Source organism: Pseudopipra pipra, chromosome 4, assembly GCF_036250125.1.
Source record: "Pseudopipra pipra isolate bDixPip1 chromosome 4, bDixPip1.hap1, whole genome shotgun sequence".
Lineage (NCBI taxonomy): Eukaryota > Metazoa > Chordata > Aves > Passeriformes > Pipridae > Pseudopipra > Pseudopipra pipra.
In genome coordinates this window covers 24,460,723-24,483,136 of record NC_087552.1, presented here as the reverse complement: position 1 = coordinate 24,483,136, position 22,414 = coordinate 24,460,723, and the positions used below count along the sequence as shown (strand labels likewise).

Genomic DNA, 22,414 nt, shown 5'->3' with positions numbered 1-22,414 from the left:
AGAACAGCCAATCCAACAGCCTACTGCTTGACTCAGTCTTTCTGCCACATTTTAATACCTCCATTTTATTTCAGTGATTTCATACGATTTAAAATTTGAAAGGTCCATACAACTTACTGTTTTGTGCCAGAGCTTGAAGCAGACAGTCCAAGCATCCCTCCAAGCTATCTGCTGTGCTGTCAGTGGTTGTTATCTTCAGCTTTTTCAGGGCATCACTTAAATTATCTGCTTGGTAAATACAAAGAAAAGAGAAATCAGTGTTCTCATCAATTTGGTAATAGCACTAAAGCCTTGAATGTAAATACTTAGTGTAAAATAAAGAATTTCTGTATCAATGAAGAAGGCATGTATGGTCTGTGTTCTGAGGATACAAAAAGCCAAGAGTCAAAGGTTATAGATGAAATTAAACTTGTCAAATTTATATGTACATTTATCATTCTGCATTTGAGAAAAGATGTCAGCAGGCACTTCATGAAATGTCACCGAATAGTAATCTAGCCATCAGTATTTTCTCATCCTAACTGGTGCAGAAAACCAGCAGCCATTTCTTTGCATCTATCTTTGTGTGCAAGAATAACATAGAATGAAAATAAGCATATCTTGATTTTTTTCATCAATAAAGGGAAAATAATTGAAAATGCCCATTTCTGCATGCTGTGTAGGCTTTCATCTTGGTTATACATTCACAGATTCCTAGTGCTAAGCTTACATTCCTTTAAGTATTTTTCCATTTTCCAAAAAGAATGTTACAAGCATCATTGCTTATATTTATATATGTTTTACTGTGTTAACTCTTTAAATTCAACTGAGCTGTAGAAACAGATGGCATTTTCTTGAAATAAGAAAGTTCTGTTGTGGACTTTAGATAATTAATCCTTTCCCTCTTTAAAAAAAAACATTGCCCAATGCAAATGACATAGTATCATTCTCAAAAGATGCACATTTTTCCCCATAAAGGTCAAGGTAGTAGGACCGTTACCATTTTGAAAATTCTGTCTATTCACGAGCAAGGTTTAAGTGCTGGCAGCTGCAGCCTGAGTCTCCTTGGTAAGACTGCTGATGACTAACCTCACTCTGCATGGACTATTCTTTAAAAATGAGTGCTGATTCAGTTTCCATGCCAACTCTGACAGTAAGCAGAAAGTGTTACTCAAAACAAATAATGTTAAATAATGTCTAGCTGTCCCTTGTTTCCCAGTGGCTAATCCAAGAGCCTTGACCCAAACCCAACTGAACTCTAGGTGCAGTTTCTTTGCAATGCATCACCGGTATCTTCTGAGGCTGAATGGCAGCCAGCGCTGCCTTAAAGTTTCACACCAACATAGGAAGCCCCTTTCATAGGTTGGCACCTACTGTGCTTTGCCTCCTCTTCACCTGCCTACATATGGGATGGTGCAAAGGAAAGGAATGGAAACATAGCAGGCATCCCGTGAAGAGGGTGGAATCTCACTCCTGGAACTGCTCTGCTTCTCAGCCAAAGCTGTGGCTTTGTTCCACGTCCATTTTTTATTAGCACATGCTTTTGCAGTTCAATATCCCATACAGAGGGTACTTAATTTTTAAAGTGCTCAGTATTTATATATGAAATTGTTTATATGTTTCTATGACCAATCTGCTCATTAATAAACGTGTTCTTAGCAACACTATAGCCAGGATTCCCATTACTCCTAAATGCAGAGAGCCAGCAGCATACTGGCAACTCTATAAAAGCCTTTGGGGCAACTGCACTTAGATGTTCTCCTCGAGATCTTAAACCTGCCTCCCTACCATCTCTCCTTGCTATGCTGAACTCCCAACTCCTAGAACAAGCTAGAAGGGAAAAAAGCCCTAAATTTATTTTCCTTCATACTCATGTTACTCTGTAGCAGCTTACTGCAGCACCTTTCTTGAATGACATTTAACTAACAGTAAAATTGACCATGCACTGCAAAGTATCACTGGTTAAATACATTATTCAGGAAATAACATTGGAATTTGTCAAGAGACACAGGTGTAGAGTACTCAATGACCAGACTCAGTACTACAACTGTGCTCTCCACCTCCTCTTATATTTTCTTCACCTGCCTCCATCTCATATTCTTACCTTCAGTTTTCTGCTAATATAGCACTAATTCTCTTCCCCCCTTACAGGCATCTCATCTCCCCATATATTCACACACTTAACTTTTAAACTGTAGCAACATTTACAGTAAGAGGACTAAATCTACTACAAAATCTAGATAAAAACCAGGGGCTCCTACAATCTGGGCAAGAAGAAAATGCATAGATAAGAAATCCACCTTCACATCAGATTTTGCAGACTATGAGGAGAGGTTATTGTAATCAGAGAGCACACACAGACTTTATTTTTCTCTTACAGCCTCTTCTACCTCACACGCTCAATAGATCCCACTTATTATTTCATTTTTGTGTGCAGAGATGGGTGCTTTATCTCAAATACCTGTAATTTCTTCCACTCCACACCACATCAGAACCTGCAATAGAGTTAGGAAAGTCTTTCCAGTTGTTCTTCCTACCTCCCCATTCTGCTCAGTGCCATGTTAAGCTTCTGTGGGTGAAGGCCACTATTTTAATACTATACAATTGCATATGACATGCGGAATGATGTATTTAGGGCAAAATTGTCAAATGTGACTGTCCAAATGTTTCATTCCCTAGGACAAACAATTCATTTTTTCATGGTACTGAGCATGTGCATGTCCCACTGACATACATAAACATTAAACTGCAAATTAAGACACACTTCAAGTATCAATGGACACTTGTAGCAACGGTATACCATATTACCTTTAAAATATCTTGAAACCATGATGCACTATGTGCCAAATTGCCACTTTACTAGGTATACTTGGATGCTGTAAGTACTTTAAAAATAATAATAGAAAACAATTAATAAAGCATATGCATTAAGTGTGTTTCTAAAATAAATTCCACTAATCCTTGATTTTTCAATAAGCCTACAACTCTAAACTTCTTGCAGCTTGGGATTTACTCACTCTGTGCTACAGAAGAAAACATAAATAGGAATACTGCAGAAACAACAAATCTTTTGATACAATGTCAGAAGGCCAAGAGCACAGAGGGAAAGAGAACATCCTTCGAGAAAGAATTTATTTGCTCGCTTTTGTCATAGCTGGTCTCCTTTCTAAAAAGTCAACACCTTGAAAGATACAGTTACTGTCAAAACACGAGAATCTTGAACATACGCAAATACACCTTAAACAGATTCAGGAGTTTTGTTATTATTTAATTTTTCTTTCTGTTGTTGTTCTGAAAAGCACAAACCCTTACAGTCTGAGATGACACTGACACGTATATTCAGAGAGAAAGGGCTGTCATGTTCTAGAGGGCTCTTACCATATAATCACACAAGGCTTCCCAACTTCTGCAGTTTCACAATTGCCCTAAACCTGTCATTTAGGGAAGAAGCTGCAGATGCTTGTCTTCCAGGTACAAAACCCCTGTTGTTTTCTTGTGATCATCTCCTGCTTACTTTAATGTCTCTTTCTCTCCTTCTAGAGAAGCTGCTTTCAGTAGGCTTGTTACTGCATAGGCTGATCAGATTCTCAGCAATAAAACCTCATTGGAGAAAAACAATATAAAGAATCTTTTTGGCTGAGTATCAGAGAAATCTGAATAAGTAGATTTTGTGGGCAAGGCGGGCAAGATTAGGATGGTAAAGGTAAAAATAGACTACTAATGTTCCCTATGGCACAGTTGCTCAGCAATCTGGTATCAGATTGTGAAACTGTGAGGCATCAAGTCTGAAGTTTAACAGAAGTATCAACTATTTTGTTGATGAACCCAAGCACAGGATGTCTCTCACACTTGCTGGCTTACTGTGCTGCTTTCAGAAGAATTAGTTATCTTATCTGGACAAAAAGCTCAGAATCCCACAGACCTTAATCCTATATAACCTAATGATACAAACTGGTAAGTGAGGAAGTGGAGTCTGCCAAGAGCTGTCAGACCTGTCTGCCCATTCCACCTATTGTTCAATTTTTTTTCCTCATAACTACTCCTGCACAAACACACCTAAAAAATAATATGGTTTAAATACTATGGTTGCCCACATTGCTTTTGGTGTCACGGTATTACTATTATCTCTTGCAAACTATTTCTATCTCTTGTGCAGACATTTTTATAGAAAAAAATTAGTCAGAAATTAACATAAGTGAATGTTTTAATATTTAATTTCATTTCACCATACTCTATTTTTCTGAGAGCTTTTCTGCAACTCATTCCTATTTTCAATCACTAACTTGTTTTATGCAGAAGACTATTCTTTTATCTTGTGAAAACTGGGTAGTTGATCAACCTTGTTCAGGGTCAAGACCACAGGAGTGCTGGTTAGACCACAAAAAGTCCAATAAGGTACCCAGCAGACAGCTTCTGTGGGCAAACCAACTTGCTAATTTTGCTGTGAGTTCACATCATCTTCACCCAAATCACAGAAAATGCCCTCTTCCAAGACTGATGTTAAAAAAATTATTTAGAATGTCTTAGTTGAGTATTTAAATGGGCATCTTTTGTCTAGACTGTTTGTTTTTCATATATTTGTATTATTTTTCGAGTATGGATATTTTCTCTGAAAATGAACACTTTGAACATATTAACATTGCCTATATCTTTTGATTGACACTTAGTCTGCTGTTGTTATTAAAGAGACTATTACATTATACATCCAACTTAACAGATAAGGAATTCAAAATTAATAGATATTGAAATGGGACATACTGAAACAGGCTGATCAGATAAGAAGTTCAAGCACTTCTGCTATTATAGGGATGGTGGCTGTATTAACACCAGAGCCTTTTGATTCTGTTTCACTGCCTCTCAGGAAACAATGACACATCAAACTGAGCAGAAGGAATGTGCCATTTTATGGGTCTCCTTGTAATAATGGCATAAATCTCTTACAGATTTGAGTGCATATGACTAGACTTCAGAAACTACTTCATTTTCTTGTATGGACTTTAACTTATTAGAATTTCAGTACAAACTAACCTATATAGGCAATCCACCACAGACTCACCACAGCTGTTTTTGACAAAAAGTGTATTCTGAGGTTATATTATTTGAGAACCTAGAAACTGACATGAAGATCAGACTCATAATCCATTTAGGGGAGCATCCAGCTCCCAAGCCATCATTACCCCAAGCTCTTCCCTTCTGATACCATCAGTGTGTCTACTCTAATGCAGACCCTACACCACAAGCAGAGCACTAAACCATGCTAAACCATATTCAGTGGTGCCTGAGGTGCCCTGTGGTGTATAACAAGTATCTGACCTTGATAACCTCCCACAGGGAGGTGGTTTGTTGATCCTGAAGAGTAGGCACATTTGGTCTGAATTATTTTTTGGAGCAGAAAGCCCAACAACTGGTGAGATCTCTAGCATGCCTTTGGTTTTTAATGACCCCAGATGCCACCTCTCCTTCTTTTCCATAGGAAACAGAAGACTGGCCCAAAATTAGGAGAGCCCCTTAGTTCCCAAGACATTGAATAAGCTGTCAGAAATGTACACGATAAGTCCTTTTGGAATCTGTATAAGGAAAAACTAAGACACTTCTTGGATAATTTATGAGAAGATATCTAGTCCCATACAAGTGTTCATCCACCTAGACATGCAAAATACCTCAAATGCAGAGTTTATTGAGGACAAAAGAATTTTGTTCTCATACTTAGTCTATTGCCAAAAAATACTCCATCTTCAGCTGTCTTTGTAGACAGCTGCCCTCAGGTGCTCCCAAGTGTACAGTGGTTTCTCTCAAATCACACGAATCCATCATTAGAAAAACTCTTTGTTCTTAGTCCATCTGGGAAATTTCTAAAATTGGCATCTAATCAGGAGGTACCTATATGCTGTCAGAGGGCAGCGACAGGGGTAAAGAATTAATTTTTGGTAAGTAATGCCTGGAGACCTGGTAAGGACAGACAAGACCAAATGGTCTTTGACAATGCAGAGGTCAATGGCTTTGTTGGGAAACAAACAGGAAACAGAAAACAATTTTGCCACTGTTAAATTATTAACTATACACCCACAACCCACACTTTTAATACTGCATAATCTCCTGGCACCTCATGCTGCAAATGACATGCTGCAGAAGAGGCACAGGCATGGCTGAGCAAAGGTAAGGAACAACTGCTCCCCAGGAAGTTAAATAGACAAGGACTCTTCATTCTGTAAAAAAAAGGTGTAGATTTGTGGAATCAGAAATAGGACTAAGGTAACTAAAAGAAAGCTAATAATTACTGTTTCTTTTAACACAACAACTAAAATGCCAAAATTAAATTATCAAGCAACAAACTTAAAAACGACAAAGTATATTTTCACACCACACATAATGGAAACATAGAACTGTTAAGAAGCTGGAACCATAAACAGATTCACTCCATACATGGCTACTAATACTATGATATGTGTAACAATTCTGGATTAGGAAGTTCCTACATGCCAGTTTACTGGAAATTGGGAGAATACCTCCCTGTACTTGTGCTACTCCTGTCCCTGCCCTGCCCACTGTTTTCCCAGACATGAGCTACTGGTCATTCACTGTCAGAAACAGAATAATTGGGTGCACTGACTTTTGGCTACGGGTGGGTGACATGGCATTTGTTGTCACACTGCGCCTCAGTGCCCTGGTTCACCGAGAGAAGAAGCTGGCCAAACACACCTACCCAGATATGTTTGGACTTTACTGGGCCATCTGCCTGGATCCAGTAAGCTGAAAAAGATTTTGGATTCTGTAGTTTCTCTACAGCCAGTGAGGTAATTCCCATGTTTATCAGTTGCCCCTTAGTGCTTAGGCTGATCCTGGCCCTAAACCAGATTAACATTTAAATCCATGAATCCAAACATCTTAATCAGGAAGGAACTTTTTTTTTAAAAACAGAAATCCTGTTTATTTGTTTCTGTCCTACCCTGTCCATTGAGGTGGGTTAATGTTTTTTTTCCAACAAATTTTCTAGATCTATACTGATAGATATTTAACTGCAGGGCTCCTGCTGCAACCTGTCTTTACTTAGGTACATTTGCTCTACTTTTCTAGCATAGTAACTAATTTTAATAAGAGTGCCTATTTTTGTCAACAGTTCAGCTGCTTCATTCTTAAAGATTCACTTTCTGAATCTTAGATATATACCATCTGGTCTTAGAGACTTGTTACTCTTTCATTTATCCACTTGTTTCTGCATCTGTTCTTCTGACATGGGACTTCATTTTTATTACCTGAAAATACTGACATGCAATGATTCATTGCCACCTGAGCACTAAGCTACCTAATTATTTTTTGTAATTATCAGCTGAGCCTATACACACTAATAGCTACTTAGTAAGTTGTATTCAAAATCAGGATAGAAACCTGAAAAAAGTGACAGCATTCAGTTCATTTGGAATCTCTTGCCAAAGCAAAATTTTCATTTTGTTGTTGAATTCTGGTTATTTTTAAACAAAAAGAGTGGTGTGTTGCTGGGGTCTTTTTACTACTTCTGAACTCCCTCAATAACATGTTCACGAGTAAAATTAAAACGATCAATTGTTACTCTCTCAGTAACAGAGATTAGCTAAAATTACTTTTATTGCTTGTTTTCTGGTAGTTTTTTTTGCCTTGGAGGAAATTTGGAAGATATTTGAAAATAATTTCATGTATTATTATTACTGTAGTCACAGATAAACAACAGACACTAGTACAAACATATTTACACTACAACAAAGTATATTGACCTGTAGCTGCTGTAACTGGTTTCTGAACACTAATGATCCTTTTCCTACTATTTAAATCATAGGTTGCAAAGACTTGACTGTAAGAATGACATTTCAGAATATTTTACAGAATCTTAGAGGATTTTTGTCTCTTTCCTAGGAAAATGTGGTACAGATTTAGGTATCTTTATATTTCATAATTAAACACTGAAGATCTGGAATTATCTTAAGGTCCAAAGAAACTGATCAAAAATCAGTGAAATCAACATAACAACTTGTGCTGGTTTATAAAAAGCCCTAAGAGATCTTGCTTAAAATCAGTCTTAAAAGAAGAATTACACTTAACTGACAGATAACTGCACATTTTATTTTCATATAGTCTGTTTTCTCCAAGTGCCTGATCTTCACTGAGTCACATTATGAAAACCCAGGAGACATGCAGGGCATAACAGAAAATACTAATTGGGACTTTCAATAGACACAAGCCTTTAAATTCTCACTGGGGCCTTAGTGAGCAAGAAACACACAACATCATCTGTAATCAAAACTGAATCCACTTTATTCAATGCTCCGTTATAAAACTGATAATAAAGAAGGTAGATGCCTGTTTTATCCAAAGTGATGTGCTGTGTCACGATTAGCCAAATCTCAAGTGGTCTGGGTGCTGAATGGAAGAAAAATCTCTTATTGTCTCCACCCTAAGTAATATATGATTTTCCTCTGTGCATTTTTTTAATTCTCATATGTTTGTATGACTCTTACAAATATATTTCACAAAGTAATGCATATCACCATTAATTTCTTCAGTCACCCTACAGAATAGATCTGACCTTTTTCCCTTACTTTATAGAAAGTTCTATAAAGACAATCTTTATGTGAACACACCATCATCAGAAATAAGAGCTCAGGCACAGATTTATGTCAAAACCAAAAGAAAGTTATAAAATGTATATCACAACCTAAGCCTTTAAAAACCAAGTTCTGTTAGGGCTCATTTTTTAAATATCCTGAGAATACAACTAATGCAGGCAACAAATACCTGTGCATCATGATGCATATGGATTTTCCTTACTCTGTGTAACTGGCTAACAAAAACATGTTATTTAATAGATAAAATGTTCTCACGTTGATGGATTGTGTCAAAGCCTACGCTACTGGACAAGCTGTGGAAAAGCACTAGGGTTAGGGGCTTTGCTATCTCTAGACAAATGCACTGAACAGGTTGTTTGGAAAAAAAGAAAAGAAACATCCAATTAAGAATTTGAAAGCACTCTGTCTAAGAGCACCACTGTGCACCTCTGCTTGCTGGGTGTGGTGAGTGTTACGCTCCCTCCTCCTCCTGCCTCTGATCTGCAGCAATGCAATATGTGACGGCTCATGTAATGAATGCTTGCGAGAAGGGAGTGCAGGCTGCAGGTCACCTCGCTTTCAGTACTGCTTGTCTCCTTATCAGTCCTTGCTGAAGGACAAGAGAATGACCACCACGAAGTAGAGAGGTTTCTTCCGGGATCTAAGCTACTATAGGATGCAATGAACTGACTTTATGAATGAGCCAACCAGTTTGCCACCATATGTAGCCACAGTACTCAGTCTTCTCTTTCTATTTTCAACCAGATTCTGTCTTTTTAACCCAAACTACCGGAATGAATTGTTTGGTTTGGTGGCCTACCACACCAGCTCTCAAGAACCGCTAAAATTATGCAATTCCCAAGTAATCAATTGTCACTATATTATCACGAACTAGCTGGTATTTTCCTCCAAAGGGATGACTCTGAGTCTCAAATACCTGAGAATATCAGGTTACATTTCTCAATATACATTTTTTAGCTTTCATCTGGGAAAAACCCAAGAACTTGAAAATATAAACTAGATATTACAAGAGTAAACAGAAACAACCCAAAGGCTTACCCTTTACAAAATAATACCTTTTTAAGCCAATCTCAATTACTTTTTTCATGTTGCTCATCATTTGTGCTTTTCAAGCTTCACTGTGGTTTTTTTCCAATTATACACATACGTGGCACCGTTGCATTAAGTTGGTTAGATTTACACAAACACTATTACTTACTAATATAATTCCCCAAATAAGTAAAATATGTATCTGTGCAAAAGTTGCATGACTTCCATATTATAAGATCTCCAGATTTCCTTTATCTTAGACACAGGTATGCATATACAAATACATATAGTATATACATACACTACCACAAACAAAAGAATTGCTAAAGTGATATCAGGTTGCATACTCAGGTTTTAAAAACAAAAAAAGTTCTGGAATTAAATCAACCCATATATATTTCACCACGTAAAATATTTACGAGACAACACAGTGCATGTCAAGATGTACACATGAAGAATACTGTTTTATCCAAGGGACACCCATCTCTTTCAGGAAAAATGTTCTGTCAAAGAACAGTTACCTAATATCTTCTCATATCCTCCTTCTTCGCAAGTGGTTCTAGTTTTATTTCTCAGATACTACGAAAAAATTGTATTCTGAAGGATCGCTTCCTTTCTCACTGACAGTTATAAAGTTAGTATCATTACATTATGTCATCATGTTTCAAAGATATTAATGTGCTTGCTTTCACAGGGTATTTATAAGGTAAGAGAGAATCAATATACTGTGTGAGTGAATGAGAGAGCTGAAACTTGAAAAATTTAAGGTCAAAAGTATCTCTGTGGGAATTTGGGGTTTCCAACACAAGATAGCTCCCGATTTTCAGGTTCCAGAATTACTGCACATTCTGGATTTTTTCAGAGTCGTCAGATGAAGGTACAGATTACTCTCAGCACTTCTACAAAGCAGACCATGACGCATCATGCATAGATATCAAGAAAGCATGAGATATGATAACAGATTACCAGGGATATATTTTAAAAAATTGCCTACCATACTTTCCTACAGGAATTCCTACAGGAATTATGTGCCATGGGGCGGAAGTGGATCTAGGTCTTTGTGGGAACGTTCAACCATAAACTGTCAGACGAATGCTTCTTTACACATGCCCATCCTCCCTTAATTTGTGACACAGCTTCAAAGTACTGCAACGTAAAAAGCGACAGAAGGTCTCCACCACCAGATTATTCTGGATTACTGCCCACCCTACGCAGAGAATGAAAAAAATTTAGAGGGGAAAAACAACAGGACCAAAACAGTCTCTTAAGTGACTACTGACACTTCAAACAATAGTCCAAACCTGTTTCTTGCTCATGCTAAAACAAAAGCCCACCAAGCAAATTAAAATGGACAGCCTAAAGCAGACACTTGGTATAGCATATAGCTCTTCCAGAAGAGTCAGTATATGACTGAAACAGGATCTTGTAAATAAAAGGGTAACCTTAATAATAATCAAATCTATCATTCCCTACAATGCTATGTTACATATAAATAGGCAACCATATGGAGCAGTATAGAAAAGACAAGCTGCATGTGTGCATGAGTCTATGCACACACACACACATGCAACTAGCAAGGCTTGCATCTCTCTACTAGATCTTTTTTTCATTCATCTTAGGTGTTTTATGATGTTCTTTTGTCTTTGTCCTCTGCTCCTCCAGATGATTTCTGCCTGAAGCACTTTTAATCTTGCAAGCAAGAGTCACTTTGTCAAGTCAAGACAGGAAGAACAGAGAAGAGGTAATTGAAAACACACACAAAGAAAATTAAACTACAGAAACGGTACAGTCTAGAAACAGCATATGTGAAACTGAGAGCTCTTTAAGCTTTACCTTTTCTTTGGGATGATCTTTGCCTGTGCTACCGTGTCTAACCTTTTCTGACTGTACCTACTCTAAAAGTCTTAATCCTAACGTGATTCAAGTCAGCGGACTACAAATGTCAATATAGACATTACACAAACAAATAAGAGGAAAACACTTTCCTAGAGATATTTTTAATTTTTCATTAAATTATTTCCCTTACTGTATTAGAACAAACATTGATTTTTATAGATACGTGTTATATTAGAACAAACACTGATTTTTTTCTTGCATAATCTGAAAGAGCTGCCAATTGTCTATACTTTTTTCAAGTAATGTATAAAATATGGCTTCTTAGCAACAAAATAACAAATACGTAAAGCTATAGTCTGAATGGGCATTTGTAGGATGTTAAAATGTGGGATAACAATTTAGACTTGAAGTATATGTTCCTAATCGATCTAACATTCTATTGATAGCCTTTTTAATAAACAAGTTAAAATGACTTTTTCCTCTTACTTGACCTAAAAATAAAATACATAAATAAATTCAAATAAACAACACAAAGCTGAGGATACAAAGTTCCAGAACTGCCACTATTGGAGAAGAAGCTGAGACTTCAGACTTCAACAAGCTTTGATTCTGGCCTAAACTATGCAAGTAAGTACATATAAATTGTACAATATATGTATGCAGTACAATGTCTGTATAACTGTATTTACGGTACCAGCTTGAGTTACTGAACAAATATAGGATCTGATTCTGTACAAAGCCCTCAGGCACATTTCCACCAGCAACAGTAGGAGTTTTGCCTGAATAAGACACCCAGGCTCAAAATTGGTACTGTTAGCTCTAATTGTATGTCACATCAGTGTTCCTCCGTCAGATGTTATGAGATACTGATCTGTAACACAGCACTCTTCCAGCTATCATGAGTTCCCCAAAAACCTTAAATATAGAAAGGAAGTACTTGAAAGGAATAGGGCTAACCATGAGTCCACAGTGTGTTACAGATTTTGTTTCTTTGGTTCTTAAACTGTCTGGTTTGAAGATATAGGATAATGGAATCATTAAGGCTGGAAGAGACCTCTAAGATCATCGAGTCCAACCTTTGATCAAACACCACCACGTCCACTAAACAGTATCGCGAAGTGCCACGTCCACTCAGTTTTTGAAAACTTCCAGGGTGACTTTACCACTCCCCTGGGGACCCTGTTCCTGTTTTTAGTGAAGACATTTTTCCTAACATCCAAACTGAACCTCCTCTAACACAACTTGAGGCCATTTCCCCTTGTCCTGTCACTAGTTAACTGAGAGAAGAGGCTGACCCCCACCTTGCTACAACCTCCTTTCAGGGAGCTGTTGAGAGTGATGAGGGCTCCTCTGAGTGCTCCTTCTCTGGACTGAACAACACAACTCCCTCCACTGTTCCCTGTAGGACTAACTGTCATCCTGCAATTTATCAGAGACAACAGAGACTTCCAGTTTTCAGATATTTCTTACTGACAATAAATAAACCCATGATGATGACAGAACGGGAGGAGTCACATAAATCTGCATGGTCTTAGATGTTTCCCAGAATCCTTAAATGGAAATCTGACATCACTACTATCAGTGGTTACTGATGTCTGAAATCAAGTTTATTTTAATACTTAGGTACTATTTATTCTTTCTTATAAAATACTTCTTTAAGTCTGTTTATTAAAAAGCCTGTTTCTAAATTCTCCTTTTAATATGATCACCAACTGTGTATATAAAACCACTTTTTTAAAATTCACTAAAAGGCTGTGATACTTAAATTACCACACATCTCATAACTCTTTTCTTACTCACCTTACAAAAATGACAACCTCTGAAGCAGTCATCATCTTTGCATTAAGGGAAGGTATATGTGTAATTTTGCGTAGTAGGAAAATATATCAAGCTTTCTGACACATCCTCTACAAGCATTTCAAATATAGTAAGTTAAGAAACAAAATCTCAGCCCTTGTCCTGTTGGGTGTTAATAAAATTCCATCTGGTCACTTAGGAGCTGTGCCAACATTACCACACAAAGAGCCTTTAAGCTGTTTGAATGTTCAAGAGTCATTTGACAGCTTTTTTATTTACCTTTTTTTTGTCAAATATGCACCTAATAGTGTACAGATGGCTAGGTTTTAACAAGTTTACTTGTATGTAAACATGAAACTAACCTTGAAAGTAAACTGCTGAGGTTTTGCTTTGGGTTGTTGCTTGGGTTATATGTTTTTCTTCTAACATTTAAGATTGTTCAGTTTACTGCTACTCCAAGTTCGGCCCCGGCAGATGAACCTCAGGATTAAAGGGTGGGCTCAGTTCAGCGCACGCTGTGTCTCACCTAAAAAATCCATTGCGCAGGCTCGAAGGGTTTATGACCTTTCCCAAATCTTCGCTTGCGAAGACTGGCCTTTCACTCACTCCAAGTTCCTTATTAGGCAAATACAAAGCGAAAGTGAAAACTTGGTGCCTAGTTTTCCTAAAACTGCAAACATAGTAAGAATCTGCTCAGCCTGCTCAGAGTCATCAGAATGGGAGTAGGTACATGAAGTCTCAGCAGACAGCAAGTTAAAGGAATGTTCACTGATAAAAATCTTCACAGGGGAAACAAATCCCAAGAACTGCTCTGGGCAATGAGAGAGATTTCAGCAGCAGATGGATAATAAGCTCAGTGTATACTAAGTATATATCTTTTAGTGCCAAAAGCAGTTCTAAATTTATTCTCTAGTCACTGTGATAAAAGATGTGTACTTAATACAGAAAAATAAATTTCACGCTGTAATTTACATTCAAACTTGAAAAGCAAAATTGATTTGCCCAAAAAAACCCCCACCCCTCATTTAAAAAAAAATGTTCCGGGTGATCTAGCTTCAGAGTTACCCAGCTTGGCAGAGGAGGTTGTATTAGGTGATGTCCCCAGTGACTTCATTTTTTGTGTAAAGCTATTATTCCATGTGATGAGGTTGTATACATCATAAACACATAGCACTGAATTTGCCTGGCCTGGTCTGTTGCCTTCAATAATCATTCTAATAGCCTCTAAAGTATCAGAGAGGATTCAAAATGTTGCAAGACTGGCAGACGTAATTTAGGTCATCCACTTCTGCACTATACTGAGCCAAAACAGACAGGTAAAACAACCCTGAATGGTCCATCAGACTCTCAGCTAGAAGATCAATTGTCTGGGATGTGAGAAATACATAGTGAGAGAAAAATGCTATTTCAGTTACAAGAAGTGGTTTGGTAACACTCCCTCCTCATTCCTGTCCCTCAACACCTTTTAACTGAATCAAGAATAAAATCTGTAAATTAATGGAATTAATTTATATCTTAAATCTCTGTAAAATATGCACTCAGTATACAGATAAGGGTCCAATTCTGTCACTATTTATCAGTGTGTAACTCTTTCATTCTTACTGGAGTATTTTGTAAGCAGTCTTACACATCTGCATAAACTCTGGGAGGTCCAAAGACCAATCTACTACAGAAAATAAAATGGGTCTGAGTAGTGGAAAATAGAGACTAACCTAGGAAAAACCACGAAGATTTAAGGAAAGACTATAAAAGATCTAAAATAAGAGAACATAACAGTGTTTCTACGCATGTTCTGTAGATACTCAGTGCTATATTTTTAAAAGTATCTTGGCACCTTAAATGAAGATGTGTAACTCCTGTTCCAAAATCTTACACTTTTATCAATTAATAACTCTTTGGTTTGCTATTCGGGTTTTTTGCATGTGATTATGAGAAAAAAAAGTGTTGTACCTGCCTGCAAATGCATACCACTCTAGAAGGAAGTTTGGACCTTGAACATCTTTCTGAATGGTAAGCCCTTTTAAAAGCTCTTAAATTAGGGAGACTTGTATTTCCCAGTCCTTTTCTAAGTGAAGAAATTGTTTTGTTTGTTGGATCTTCAAGCAGATAATTTTAAACTCAAGATTGATCAGAGCACTCTAGCAACCCATTTTCTCCTGGTCCAGATACTGACTTAAGTTTCTCCATGCACTTGCTACTACTGTCCTGTGTAGAAATAGTTCCCTCAGCACGTTCTCTACGAGAAACCTCTGACACCTGACACAGAAAAAATAAATAACAGGTATTGAAAGGCTGAGGGCTCATGCAACACACTTCAACGAAACTTCAGCAAGGAAAAGTAAATATCTACCCTGATATAATTATAAAGGTAATTTTGTATTTTATTCTTTTACATTTAATATTAATATAAAATAAAACAAATAAAAAAGGTAATAAGTAAATAAGCTTAGCAGTTCCTAATTAAAAAGACATAAAGGGATTCTGTTATGCAACAACACTCATGCAAGTTCCATTTTCCTTCTTGACAAGATACATATCCTAAACCAGCTGATCTACTACACTCATCCCTGCAGTTATCTTTTTATGGAAACATACAGTTTTTCCCCAGTTCTCTATCCCAGCAGAAGGCTGAGAGTTGCAGCCTCTGCATCTTGTCAGACTGGGGGACTTCACAGTGATGCTCCAAAGCACACATATTGCTTAGATATGAAGTCTTAATGGTGGTTTATTTTGTTCTCCAGAGGACTTTAAAATTTGCTTTTGTTTTTATTTATTTTTCCCAGAAATGACCAAAAAATGTCCCTACTTTTAATTGCAAGCTACAAGATAATTACAAACCATGCATGAAAGCTTTCAGCCCTGAAAATACATTGTTTGAATTTGATGAGTGTGTGCAAACAAGTTCATAATGGAAGTGATGACCTGCCATTTGTTATTGTTTGGTTTCCAGTAAAAGTTTCTTAGAAACAGGTTGGTTGCAATTCTAATGAGATACTCTGAACCCCCTTTTTTACAAATGTTTTACAATTAAAAACTCATATGGTTCTAAGTAATTGTTTGCGTGTATTCTCCTACTAACATAACTTTCATCATTTTTGTCCCAAGGAGGGAAGAGAGGGAAAGACTATCACATAAAAATGCACCTTTCCAGCTGAAGACACAACTATTAAACCTGTAATTAAAAAATTTCCTTTAACCACAGAAGGGCTAATAGAAGCGTGACAGTTTCCTCATGCCATGGAGAAAAAGGCTTTTAATATTCTCTAATGCCAATGAAGGATACAAAGGAAATTAAGTCAGTTCTGGAAAGCACTGCTTCTAGGCTGGTGAGACTGTCTGATGCCACTGGTACTTTAATTTAGCAGTTTAGCAAAAATTACTAAAATGGCCCCCAATCAACAACATGCATTTTGTAGGCAGATTGTGGTGCCCACATATCACAAACTGAAGACTAGGTTGTCAGCATCATTCCTCTATAAGCTTTTAGGGCCAAAACATACTCTAGAGTTAGTCTGGTTTTATAGGTATCATGCATGGCTTTAAACCTGGTGTTACTAAGATTAGTAGACATCTGTGGTTAATCCCTCTAGTGATAAATATTTACCTATTAACGCAGTTATTTGTTTTCACTTACGAATGCACAGGATGTGGAACAGCAACAAAAACACTGCAGTGATAGGATCAGCTCAGATCCTCTCTGAAGGATTCAACTGAGTTTTCATGAAAGACGGACATAAAACTGCAGAATTGGATGGCAAAATTAAGATGGTGTACAAACTGCTCAATATAACCCCATTTTAAAAAAAGATTTCCACAAACCCCATTAGTATTCTGCATGACTGCTGCAGTTACAAGTGATCATTAACCTCTGCACAGCATTTAAGAGTTTTATTTAGTAAAAATTATACAACAGTGACAATGCAGTAAACGTGATACTGATGTTCTGAGGCAGCACATTACAGTACATATGCACAGCTGGGTAAATCGTAATCCGAATGTTACAGTCCTCAAGTATTACTTCAAATCACTATGATGAACATTGGAATGAGTGAGACAGAACAATATGTATCCACTAAAAATACGTTTTAGGAGAGAGAAAATCTGACAGTACAAATAAAGGGCAAAAAAATCTTCAAAAGAAAAGGCTACTTTATATGTCTTAAATCTCAGGACTCTTAATTAAACTGTTAATCCTCCATTCAATCAGCTGTGTTTGGACAGCATCCCAAAAACAAGTGAAATGCTCCCGAGAGACACATATTTACAGGAAGCTCAATAAAAAAGGCAACCAGGACTTTTTTTCTTTTCAAAAAGAAATATATCTTTAAAGACAAAAGTTTTCTGCAAAATGCCACTTGCTACATTGAACTGCGAGTCATTTGCTTCCCCCACAAGCAGGATCTGAGTGTGCTGCAAAGTGGAGGAGTGATTTGCTTTCACTGCTTAATAACCATCTCTCAGATTAAGTGAAGTCATATTGACAGAAACTGAAAGGGGTCAGGCTCTGCATACAATCTGCAGGTCTCAAGGATGAAGGGCAGAGCTAATAGCAGATAGAGAGGACAAACAAGTCCTTGTGTTTCACAAGGGATGCAAGAATGTGTGACACTTGGATACAGTTGCACACATTATACCCCCAAATTAAGAATGGCCACCATACTCTCAAAGACATGTGTCCCTCTGATGGCCAAGCAGATCTTGACTGACCCTTAAATCACAGAGGAGGAAAAAAATCAGGTTTATATGCAGAGATGACTGTAGGAAGCCTACCTCCCATGCTCCCATTCACCGGACACCAAATTCTGGAGAAATTTAACTTTTTTTCCTTTGAAGTTCCACATGCATTCAGCTAAAGCCCAAATGCAGAACTCTCCTAGTTCTCTCAGGTAGCTTCATAACCAAATTTATACGTTAGTCTTACTGAGATCTCTGAGGGTGTGGCTCTTCTTGGCCCTTCTTTGAATGTGCCCCGTACACACAGGCAACAGGAATTCTTGGAGAAAGGCGCCAGCGTCTAACAGGAAGCGCACGGCAAAAACGTCAAAGTGCCTTTTGCACATTGGTCTGAACATGACAATAAAGCAAATGCTATCCTCTACCTGAAAGGATTTAAACACAACTTCTCAGAAACATACTTGAATCCGATTTTTCATGTGAGGACTGAAACACCTCTTACCTCTTCTGTTAAGATATATTTCATATTGGATGGGGCTTTGAGCAACCTGTTCTAGTGGAAGGTGTCCCTGCCCACGGCAGGAGGGTTAAAACTAGATGATCTTTAATGTACCTTCCAACCCAAACCATTCTATGGTTCTATGTTAAGCAATCGATGCATAAAAAAATAAGAAGTCACAGGAAAAGTTGCTGGATCTTTTAAAAAATATGCCTTAAAAAATAGGCTTTGACACACACCACTATTAGGACTGATATACTGGTCTGTTTGAGGGTATAGCTTTAATTTCAGGCAGAGAAAAAGCTTAGACTTTTAGAGCTATTTAGAGCTCTTTCCTGCATAAACATGTGCCTTACACAAGGAAGGTGAAGGTGGTAGCTCAGTTGTCCCTCTTCCTCCCTTCATGTTTGAAAAGAAGGCTTGAAGTTTTCTTAGAAATATCCACCTTTAAGAAATAATTTCAGGCCCTGGGCTTAAGGTAGAAATCATGCTGATCAGAAAATAATATGCATATTAATTACGGGTGGTTTCCTGCTGAGCTCAGTAGCTGAGCCTACTCTCAACTCTCCAGGCATTTTTTATTTAGACAGCCAAAACTCCTGGCTCAGGTTTCTGAATGCCATACTGGAAACCAGCACCTCAAAACCAGAGCATATCCGTAATGGAGTCTGTCCCTAACCATGCCTCTACAAAGAAACTACCACTGCAGTAAGTCACTAAGTATTTCAGGATATTCATGTTATTTATTTTACACAGACTCTTAAAAGGACTGAGCTTCTGATCAACTGCCAGTCTTCTTGCCATTAGGGATGAAAGAAATAGTGATACTTCAGAAGGCAGAGATGCAGAGAATAGAAGTCAAAACTCAGCATGATTTTCTGGGATGATTCCTGACCAGCTCCTGCATGTAACAATGACACTGCAGCCTTCAGCAAAACTGAGTGCACTGAGGAGTTATTCATGGACTGCTTAACAGCCAAGAGACACTAAGAATCTTCACAATGGTCTGTCATAGTCTGAAAAATTTCAATAATGTGCCCTAGCCCATCCTCCACTAGGCATCTTGCACCAACATTAAGGAACAGTCCGGTCCTCTCTATATCATATGTTTATAGTGTTTAGGTCAAGGAAATTCCTCTCGGTCAGCATATGTAACTCCCACAGATGCCAGCCACAAAGGGACCACAGTTGAGGAAAGAATCTCTCTCCTATTAAGTTTTCTGATTACGCTGGGGTTTTTTTCCTGAAACTTTATTTTCTCAATTATAATTGGTCTCTTGAAAGTGGAAGAAAGGGTAAGTGGATAAAAGAATAGCTCAAAAATTGTCACATGTTACAGGGGTAAAGCTTAGAGACACTCCATGGAGTAAACGTGTGGCAGCCAAAAGCTGCTGTCATTTTTAACCACTGTTCATACGCTGAGGTTTTAATGATATGAATAAGACCAGGATTCTTCTGGATCAGCAGGCATCAAACAGTACAGCTTTGCTGCTGACCACATTTCATTCACTCTTAGAAGCTGCCCATAAGAATAAAAATTTAAAAGAGCATTATCAGGTTTAATAATCTTCCTCTCCATTTTAAAAAACACACAAAAGCCTCATATGGAATGTTATTGAGGTAATATTAATACAGTCAGCAATTGATCCATAAAGTATTATTTATCAGGAAAACTGTTAATTGTTCAGCTATAAGCACAAGATAAAAAAAAGTCTTTCTCCTTCTTCAGGTCCCATTAGAACAGGCAGTTAGTCACAATGAATAGTAGTTTGGTCCCTGCTGGTAATTTCAAATCTCCTATAAATCCAACAGATGACAGGATACACATAGTTCCTTCTATAACTCATCTAGATATCAGGCCTTCTCAGACTAAGCAATCCCCTCCTCTACGTCAGCACTTCTATGTGTAGTAAGAGCCAGACTCCTCTATGCAAAAGATTACAGGAAGGCCCAGAGGGAGAGAACTAAAAACTCTACTCTACACTGAAGAATCTAAAATATCCCAGGAAATACATCGCTGTTCCTCACCACCCTTTTATACTGAAGTTTGTCTTCCCTTTGAGTAGGATCCACTGTGATAACCTCTTGAAAAACAGTGTGGTTATGTCCTACTATGGAAGCATTATATGCCTCTGTCAAAAGGAATTATTCTCTGATCTAGTTGAGCAGAAGTTTTCATTGTCCTACAAGTCTACACCATGGGTGTCTAGAAGGATAAAAACTGTGGAAGATGCTACCAAATAACTCTGTTAGGATCTATCTTGGAAAAGCTTCCTTCTGCTCCAGGTTGATAAAAATGTATTACCGAAGATGAAAAAAAATTAATAATAATACACAAGTAAAATACAATGTGTTGGGATAAATTCACCTAATTTAGGTAGAGGCTTTTACCTCTACAGTTAATACAGATATGGGCCATAACAGACAGACTTTGGATATAACTAAACTGCAGGACTCAAGAGAGCTTCCAAGTATGGGTTCTGGCTCATCAGAAAGCTCAAGGTATGCACTCTCCCCTGCTTAGCTGGAAAGGAATACGGACATATCATAAAATCATAGAACCAGTCCTGAAATCCAAAAAGATTACATCAACAGCATGTAGACAAAGCGGGAACTATGGCACGATCAGCAGGGCCTTCACATGAAGACCTGCACCCACTGGTTTCCCATTAATTGCTGCTGCAAGTCAATCTCAATGCATTTCTCACCAGCTAAATAAGTAATGTAGCACAGAAAGAGCTGAAATTCTATTTAGGCTACACCTGATAATCCATCTTTCATTCCCAGTGTGATTCTGCATAATTAAGCCTGTTGGGTGTGTACGAAGTAAGGTTTGACATCTTCTATTCACTTCCATTAACTTACAGTAACTCATGGCTACTTGTAACTGCAGCTACTGTAAGTTACAGGTACTTGTAGGCTAATGAAATCCTCCAGGCAATTTTTCAAGTGTACAGACTTTAATTTTCCTTTATAAATAAAAAAAAATAATAGTTATTATATTTTACATATAAAATAAGTAAATAAAGTTTAATTTTCCTAGAGTCACAGTTATGAAGGGTTTATCATTGCTTTACTTATTATCAAGAAGACAAATATAAGTCTACCAGCCCTATTCAGAAAGGTTAAACCACAGATTTTGAGTATGCAGTTTGTGCTTAAAATCAGTATAGCCTGAAGGTAGGTATGCATTTGGAATCCTTGCAGACAACACTAAATTTGGGGGAACAGCTGGCATACCAAATAGGAATTCAGAGGCACCATTCAGAAACCTGGGGGCTGGATCAACAGAAGTCTCCTGAAGTTCAACAAGGGTAAGGCGTGAGTTCTGCAGCTAAGGTAGAATAACCCCAAGTGTCTATGCAGGCTGGGAACAAACTGTTGCAAAGACACAGGGGTTACAGAGGATGCCAAGTAAAACATGAGGCAGCAGCATGCTCCCAAAGTAAATAAAGCAAACTGTATATTGCTTATATTAGGAACGTGACCAGCAGATCGAGGCTCTGCTTCATGCCTGCAAGGATTTGTGTCTCCCACAATTCTTTCTCTGTTTGGTTCTGTATGTCCCAGATCAAGAAGGATACTAAAAACCAGAGACAGTCTAGGACAGAGCTATCAAGATGGGCATGTTCCCACAAGAAGTAAGAGGAGGCTGAGGGCTTCTTTAATCTGGCAAAGAGGAGGTTAAGGGGGGGGCCTCAAGCTACCTGAAGGGATGTTACAAAAACTACAGAGGCTTCAAGTAGTAGCTATGCAAAGTCATAGCCGACCTGGTTCAAGTGTTGCCAACAGCCCTGCTTCAAAATCCTTCCAAATGATGATTCTGCATTTCTTCTATGAATCTGTTCAAATTTCAACTCAAAACAATTTCACTCTTTCTACCACAGGACTTATTACAGTGCCTCCAAGTAGGACGTTATTACAGGTACAGCCAAGTCTTTCTGTATGACTTGCTTGGTCCAACTAAAAATTAGCAGAGCACAGATTAGAAAATTCCTGACCT

General features: G+C 37.7%; 1 protein-coding gene across 7 annotated transcripts in view; it reads right to left on the bottom strand.

The window, feature by feature from the left end:
* The window catches only part of RAP1GDS1 (Rap1 GTPase-GDP dissociation stimulator 1), a 101,700-nt gene that overhangs the window by 66,370 nt on the left and 12,916 nt on the right, over positions 1 to 22,414 (bottom strand). For 5 of the 7 annotated variants that reach the window (XM_064651954.1, XM_064651955.1, XM_064651956.1 and 2 more), the window contains exon 2: positions 118 to 228. In XM_064651954.1, coding sequence (XP_064508024.1) covers positions 118 to 228 — 111 coding nt within the window. The remainder of the gene's footprint in view (positions 1 to 117; positions 229 to 22,414) is intronic. The other 2 variants (XM_064651953.1, XM_064651958.1) reach the window with 1 other exon arrangement.